Raw genomic sequence first — 7,469 nt, 5'->3', positions numbered from 1 at the left:
CCCCCAGCCCCCTCTCAGCCCCCCCCGACCGAGGAGCTCCCCCAAAACAAGCAGGAGGTGAGGGGGGGCTCCCCAAAATGGGTCTGGGGGGAGCCCTGCACACCTGAGGAGCAGCGGGAGGAGACCCCGGGGCTGGGGGGAGTTTTGGGGGTGTTGTGGGGAATTTGGGGGGGCTGTGGGGCAGGTTTTGGGGTGCTGGAGGTGGGATTTGGGGAGGGTCCCAGGCAGGTTTTGGGGTGAGGGGCCAGTTTTAGGGTGATCTCCATGGCAGGAGAAGGAGCTGGGTAACGAGGGGAGGATCTGGGTGTGAAATTTGGGGGTGTCCCAGCCCGGTTTTTGGGGTCCCCCTCAGTCACAGACAGAGAAGGAGCTGGATCATGGTGGGAAGATCTGGGTGTGAAATTTGGGGGTGTCCCAGCCCAGTTTTTGGGGTCCCCCTCAGGCACAGCAGGAGAAGGAGCTGGGTCACAGGGGGAGGATCTGGGTGTGAAATTTGGGGGTGTCCCAGCCGTTTTTGGGGTGTCCCCCTGCATCAGTCACTGGAGTAGAAGGAGGGGCGTCATTGGGGGGTCTAGAGGATAAATTTGGGGGTGTCCCAGCCCGGTTTTTGGGGTCCCCCTCAGTCACAGACAGAGAAGGAGCTGGATCATGGTGGGAAGATCTGGGTGTGAAATTTGGGGGTGTCCCAGCCCAGTTTTTGGGGTCCCCCTCAGGCACAGCAGGAGAAGGAGCTGGGTCACAGGGGGAGGATCTGGGTGTGAAATTTGGGGGTGTCCCAGCCGTTTTTGGGGTGTCCCCCTGCATCAGTCACTGGAGTACAGGGAGCTGCGTCATTGGGGGGTCTAGAGGATAAATTTGGGGGTGTCCCAGCCCGGTTTTTGGGGTCCCCCTCAGTCACAGGAGAAGGAGCTGGGTAACGAGGGGAGGATCTGGGTGTGAAATTTGGGGGATTCCAGCCCGGGTTTTGGGGTCCCCCTCAGTCACAGACAGAGAAGGAGCTGGATCATGGTGGGAAGATCTGGGTGTGAAATTTGGGGGTGTCCCAGCCCGGTTTTTGGGGTTCCCCTTCAGGCACAGCGGGAGAAGGAGCTGGGTCACAGGGGGAGGATCTGGGTGTGAAATTTGGGGGGATTCCAGCTGTTTTTGGGGTTCCCCCTCAGTCACGGGAGGAGAAGGAGCTGGGTCACAGGGGGAGGATCTGGGTGTGAAATTTGGGGGTGTCCCAGCCCGGTTTTTGGGGTTCCCCCTCAGTCACAGACAGAGAAGGAGCTGGATCATGGTGGGAAGATCTGGCTGTGAAATTTGGGGGTGTCCCAGCCCGGTTTTTGGGGTTCCCCCTCAGTCACAGACAGAGAAGGAGCTGGATCATGGTGGGAAGATCTGGCTGTGAAATTTGGGGGTGTCCCAGCCCGGTTTTTGGGGTTCCCCCTCAGTCACAGACAGAGAAGGAGCTGGATCATGGTGGGAAGATCTGGCTGTGAAATTTGGGGGTGTCCCAGCCCGGTTTTTGGGGTTCCCCCTCAGTCACAGACAGAGAAGGAGCTGGATCATGGTGGGAAGATCTGGCTGTGAAATTTGGGGGTGTCCCAGCCCGGTTTTTGGGGTTCCCCCTCAGTCACAGACAGAGAAGGAGCTGGATCATGGTGGGAAGATCTGGCTGTGAAATTTGGGGGTGTCCCAGCCGATTTTGGGATCCCCCCTCAGTCACAGAAGGAGAAGGAGCTGGGTAACGAGGGGAGGATCTGGCTGTGAAATTTGGGGGTGTCCCAGCCCGGTTTTTGGGGTCCCCCCAGGCCCAGAAGGAGAAGGAGCTGGGTCATGGGGGGAGGATCTGGGTGTGAAATTTGGGGGATTCCAGCCCGGGTTTTGGGGTCCCCCTCAGTCACAGACAGAGAAGGAGCTGGATCATGGTGGGAAGATCTGGGTGTGAAATTTGGGGGATTCCAGCCCGGGTTTTGGGGTCCCCCTCAGTCACAGACAGAGAAGGAGCTGGGTCATGGGGGGAGGATCTGGGTGTGAAATTTGGGGGTGTCCCAGCCGTTTTTGGGGTGCCCCCCTACATTAGTCACTGGAGTACAGGGAGCTGTGCCATTGGGGGGTTTAGAGGGTAAATTTGGGGGTGTCCCAGCCCGGTTTTTGGGGTTCCCCCTCAGTCACAGACAGAGAAGGAGCTGGATCATGGTGGGAAGATCTGGCTGTGAAATTTGGGGGTGTCCCAGCCGATTTTGGGATCCCCCCTCAGTCACAGAAGGAGAAGGAGCTGGGTAACGAGGGGAGGATCTGGCTGTGAAATTTGGGGGTGTCCCAGCCCGGTTTTTGGGGTTCCCCCAGGCCCAGAAGGAGAAGGAGCTGGGGTCACGGGGGGAGGATCTGGGTGTGAAATTTGGGGGTGTCCCAGCCCGGTTTTTGGGGTCCCCCCAGGCCCAGAAGGAGAAGGAGCTGGGCAATGCCGCCTACAAGCGCAAGGAGTTCCCGGCGGCGCTGGAGCACTACACCCGCGCCGAGCAGCTGGACCCCACCAACATGACCTACGTCACCAACCAAGCAGGTCTGTCACCCAAAAACCCCCCAAACCCACCCCCCCGAACCCCAAAACCCCCCCTGAACCCCAAATTTCCCCCCCCACCGCAGCCGTGTACTTCGAGACGGGCGAGTACGAGCGGTGCCGGGCGCTGTGCGAGCGCGCCATCGAGGTGGGCCGGGAGAACCGTGAGGATTACAGGCAGATTGCCAAGTGAGTTTGGGGTGGGGGGGGGCTTTGGGGTGTCTGGGGGCGTCTCTGCTGTCCCCCCAAAGCGTTCCTGTCCCCCCCTAAACTGTTCCTGTCCCCCCTAAACTGTCCCTGTCCCCCCAGGGCGTACGCGCGGATCGGGAACTCGTATTTCCGCGAGGAGCGCTACAAGGACGCCGTGCACTTCTACAACAAATCCCTGGCCGAGCACCGCACGCCCGACGTGCTCAAGAAGTGTCAGCAGGTGACGTGGGGGACAAGGGGACGCTGGGTGTGACGCCCCCCGACCCCCCCCTGAACCCCCCCAATCTCTGCTGCAGGCTGAGAAGATCCTGAAGGAGCAGGAGCGCTTGGCCTACATCGACCCCGACCTGGCGCTGGAGGAGAAGAACAAAGGCAACGAGTGCTTCCAGCGAGGTCTGGGGGGGCTCTGAGGGGTCTGGGGGGGCTCTGGGGGGAGCTTTGAGGGGTTTGGGGCACCCCCTGAGAGTGAGGAGGGGGTCTTTTTTAGGGGATTACCCCCAGGCCATGAAGCACTACAGCGAGGCCATCCGGCGCAACCCGCACGAGGCGCGGCTCTACAGCAACCGCGCCGCCTGCTACACCAAACTGCTCGAGTTCCCCCTCGCCCTCAAGGTCTGGGGCTGGGCTTGGGGGGTCCTGGGGGATAGTTTGGGGGTCGTGGGGGTTGCTTTGGGGGGTTTGGGACTGGTTTGGAGGGTCTGGGGCATTTGGGATTGGTTTGGAGGGTCCTGGGAGTTGGTTTGGGGGGGATTTGGGATTAGTTTTGAGGGTCTTGGGATGGTTTGAAGGCTTTGGGATTGGTTTGGAGGGTCCTGGGAGTTGGTTTGGGGTTGGTTTTGAGGGTCTTGGGGGGGTTTGGGGGGTTTGGGACAGGTTTGGTGGGTCCTGGGAGTTGGTTTGGGGTTGGTTTTGAGGGTCTTGGGATGGTTTGAAGGCTTTGGGATTGGTTTGGAGGGTCCTGGGGGACTGTTTGGGGTTGGTTTTGAGGGTCTTGGGGTGGTTTGGGGGGTTTGGGACAGGTTTGGAGGGTCCTGGGGGATGGTTTGGGGCGTTTAGGATTGGTTTTGAGGGTCTTGGGAGTTGGTTTGGGGGGTTTAGGATTGGTTTTGAGGGTCTTGGGGTGGTTTGAAGGGTGTAAGAGGGTCCTCAAGGTTGGTTTGGGGGTCTGGGGGCTGAATTGGGACTGGTTTGAGGGTCTTGGGCTGGTTTGAGGGTTGGGGACCAGTTTGGGGAAGGACTTAGGGTTGGTCTGAGAGTCTTGGGGTGCTTTGGGGGCACAGAGGGCACTGGGGGGGCTGGGTTTGGGGACAAGGGACACTGGGGGGCTCTGGGACCCCCCTGACCCCCCCTTTGTCCCCCCCCAGGACTGTGAGGAGTGCATCCGCCTGGAGCCCACCTTCAGTGAGTGGGGGACACCAGGGGACAGGAGGGGACAGGCCCTGCCCTTCCTCTGCTTCACCCTCATCATCCTCACCCCCCTCCTTCTCTGTGTGTGCCTTCCTCGTCCTGCTCTGCCTGGCCCCTCCTGTCCCCGTGTCCCCTCCTGTCCCCGTGTCCCCCCATCCCCACATCCCCCCTATGTCCCCTCCTGTCCTCGTGTCCCCCGTGTCCCCTCCTGTCCCCTCCACCTGTCCTTGTGTCCCCCCTGTGCCTGAACCTGTGTCCATCCCCCTGAACCTGCATGTGCCTGTGTCCTTCTGTCTGTCCCCATGTCCCCCACCTGTCCTCATGTCCTCTGTGTCCTCATGTCCCCCTGTATCCCCTTCTGTCCCTCTGTCTCCTCCGTGTCTGCCCTGTTCCCCTGTGTCCCCACATCCCCCCTGTCCCCGTGTCCCCCATCCTCCTGTCCCTGTGTCCCCATGTCCCCTGCTGTTCCCCCGTCCCTCTATCCCCCATCCCCCTGTGTCCCACCGTGTCCCCCCTGTGCTCCCCAGGAGGCTGCAGAGGGGCAGCGCCACTCGGAGCCCCCTGATCCCTGTGACACCTGTGTCCCCTCTAATCCCTGTGACCCCCCTGTGCCCCCCATGCCCCCTGTGTCCCCCTGTGCCCCCCATGTCCCCTGTGTCACCGTGTCCCCTGTGTCCCCAGGAGGCGGCCGAGGGGCTGCGGCGCTGTGTCCGGGGGCAGCAGCAGCGCTGAGAGCCCCTGATCCCTGTCACACCCCTGTGCCCCCTGTGTCACCCTGTGCCCCCCATCCCCTGTGTCACCCTGTGTCACTCTGTGTCACTCTCTGTCCCCAGGAGGCGGCCGAGGGGCTGCGGCGCTGCGTGCGGGGGCAGCAGCAGCGCTCGGAGCCCCATGTCCCCGTGTCCCCTGTGTCACTCTGTGCCCCCCCATGCCCCCCTGTCCCACCATGTCCCCTGTGTCACCGTGTCCCCTGTGTCCCCAGGAGGCGGCCGAGGGGCTGCGGCGCTGCGTGCGGGGGCAGCAGCAGCGCTCGGAGCCCCCCGAGGAGCTGCGGCGCCGGGCCCTGGCGGACCCCGAGGTGCAGCAGATCATGGGGGACCCGGCCATGAGGCTCATCCTGGAGCAGATGCAGAAGGACCCGCAGGCCCTGAGCGAGTCAGTGACACCGGGGGGGGGACACCGGGGGGACACCGGGGGTCCCCAGGGCGAGGGGGGGAGGCACTGAGGGTCCCCAGGGCTGGGGGGGGGGGAGCACTGGGGGTCCCCGGGGGNNNCCCGCAGGCCCTGAGCGAGTCAGTGACACCGGGGGGGGACACCGGGGGTCCCCAGGGCGGGGGGGGACACTGAGGGTCCCCAGGGCGAGGGGGGGTGGCACTGAGGGTCCCCAGGGCTGGGGGGGGGGTAGCACTGAGGGTCCCCGAGGTGCTGAGGGTCCCCAAGAGTCCCTGAGGCACTGGGAGTGGGTGGCACTGAGGGTCCCTGAGGCACTGGGGAGTGGCACTGAGGGTCCCCAGGGCGGAGGGGACACCGAGGGTCCCCAGGGCAGGGGAATGGCACTGAGGGTCCCCAGAGCTGGGGGGGGACACTGAGGGTCCCTGAGGTGCTGGGGAGTGGCACTGAGGGTCCCCAGGGCGGAGGGGACACCGAGGGTCCCCAGGGCAGGGGAATGGCACTGAGGGTCCCCAGGGCTGGGGGGGGACACTGAGGGTCCCCAAGGGTCCCCAGGGCAGGGGGGGGTGGCACTGAGGGTCCCCAAGGAAGGAGGGGGTGGCATTGAAGGTCCCCGAGAATCCCTGAGGCAGTGGGGGTGGCACTGAGGGTCCTCAGTGTCCCCAGCTGTCCCCAAAGTGTCCCCAAACCATCCCAGGGGTGTTCCTGACTGTCCCCATCTCTCCTAGAATGTCCCCAAGATGTCCCCAACCTGTCCCAGGGTGTCCCCAGCTGTCCCCAGCGTGTCCCCAAACCATCCCAGGGGTGTTCCTGACTGTCCCCATCTGTCCTAGAATGTCCCCAAGATGTCCCCAACCTGTCCCAGAGTGTCCCCAGCTGTCCCAGGTTGTCCCCAAGATGTCCCCAACTGTCCGCACAGCGTCCCAGGCAATGCCCAGGGTGGCACTGAGCCCACCCAGCGCCCTCAGTGGGGCAGGGGCGGTGTCCCCAGGGTGTCCCCGAGGTGTCCCCCCCCCCGCTGTCCCCCCCTGACCCCCGCTGTCCCCGCTGTCCCCTCAGGCCGGGTGACCAAGACCAAGGACGGCCACGAGGTCAGGACGTGCAAAGTGGCCGACAAGACCGGCAGCATCAACATCTCCGTGTGGGACGATGTGGGCAACCTCATCCAGCCTGGGGACATCATCCGCCTCACCAAGGGGTACTGGGGACCCCCGGGGACCCCAGTCACCCCCAGTGGGCATTTTAGGGGGGGGTTTGAGGGGATTTGGGGCATTTTTGGGGGGGGCTTGGGGCATTTTGGGGGGGTTTGGGGGGGATTTGGGGTCCCACTGCATGAGAGCTCCTCCCACGAGGACAGAGTGGGACCCCCGTGGGTGGGATTGGGGGGAGGCTGAGACCCCTCCCACAAAGTTTTGGGGGGGTCCAAACTCCTCCCACAAGGATTTGGGGGGCTCCAAACATTTCCCATAAGAATTTGGGGTGGGGGTGGGGTCTGAGCCCCTCAAATGAGGATTTGGGGGGGGTCCAAGCCCCTCCCACAAAAACCTTGGGTTGTCTGAGACCCCTCCCACAAAGATTTGGGGGTATCCAAACCCCTCCCACAAATATTTGGGTGCTCTGAGCTCCTCCCACGAGGATTTGGGGGTATCCAAACCCCTCCCACAAATATTTGGGTGCTCTGAGCTCCTCCCACGAGGATTTTTGGGGGTCCAAGCCCCCCCCCCACGAGGATTTGGGGGTCCAAGCCCCCTCCCACAAATATTTGAGGACTCCACGCCCCCTCCCACGAAGATTTTTGGGGGTCCTCGCCCCCCCCCCCCCAGGCTTTTTGGGGGGGCAAGCCCCCCCCCCCCACACAGGGACAGCAGCCGGGGGGGGGCTCAGGGGTCGTACCCCCCCTCCATGAGGCGCTGCAGCTCGCGGGGGTCGCGGGGGGCCCCCCCCAGGGCCAGGTCCCCCCCCAGGAACTGGTGCAGGACGCGGGGGGGCGCCGAGAGCACGCGCAGCCCCAGCGTGACGTCACCGCTGAGCCACAGCCGCACCTGGGGGGCAGCGGGCTGAGACCCCTCCCCAAAATACCGGAGGGGCTGAGACCCCTCCCCAAAATACCGGAGGGGCTGAAACTCCAAAACCCCTG

At 63.7% G+C, this 7,469-nt stretch overlaps 2 protein-coding genes across 2 annotated transcripts in view; one reads left to right on the top strand and one right to left on the bottom strand.

Annotated features, from left to right (window-relative positions):
* STIP1 (stress induced phosphoprotein 1) overlaps window positions 1–7,098 on the top strand; it is a gene marked incomplete at its 5' end in the record, with an annotated part of 10,207 nt that extends 3,109 nt beyond the window's left edge. Inside the window, 10 exons of the mRNA XM_041412455.1 lie at window positions 4–57; window positions 2,422–2,548; window positions 2,632–2,734; window positions 2,855–2,975; window positions 3,052–3,148; window positions 3,243–3,367; window positions 4,120–4,156; window positions 4,996–5,367; window positions 6,392–6,530; window positions 7,047–7,098. Coding sequence (XP_041268389.1) covers window positions 4–57; window positions 2,422–2,548; window positions 2,632–2,734; window positions 2,855–2,975; window positions 3,052–3,148; window positions 3,243–3,367; window positions 4,120–4,156; window positions 4,996–5,367; window positions 6,392–6,530; window positions 7,047–7,098 — 1,227 coding nt within the window. The remainder of the gene's footprint in view (window positions 1–3; window positions 58–2,421; window positions 2,549–2,631; window positions 2,735–2,854; window positions 2,976–3,051; window positions 3,149–3,242; window positions 3,368–4,119; window positions 4,157–4,995; window positions 5,368–6,391; window positions 6,531–7,046) is intronic.
* A 106-nt stretch (window positions 7,099–7,204) lies between these two features.
* Window positions 7,205–7,469, bottom strand: part of LOC121340061 — a 6,679-nt gene continuing 6,414 nt past the window's right edge. The window contains exon 2 of the mRNA XM_041412454.1: window positions 7,205–7,374. Coding sequence (XP_041268388.1) covers window positions 7,213–7,374 — 162 coding nt within the window. The 3' untranslated portion in view covers window positions 7,205–7,212. The remainder of the gene's footprint in view (window positions 7,375–7,469) is intronic.

This window comes from Onychostruthus taczanowskii, unplaced genomic scaffold, assembly GCF_017590055.1.
Source record: "Onychostruthus taczanowskii isolate IOZ18803 unplaced genomic scaffold, ASM1759005v1 scaffold393, whole genome shotgun sequence".
Classification (NCBI taxonomy): Eukaryota; Metazoa; Chordata; class Aves; order Passeriformes; family Passeridae; genus Onychostruthus; species Onychostruthus taczanowskii.
This window is presented reverse-complemented; position numbering and strand designations above follow the sequence as displayed.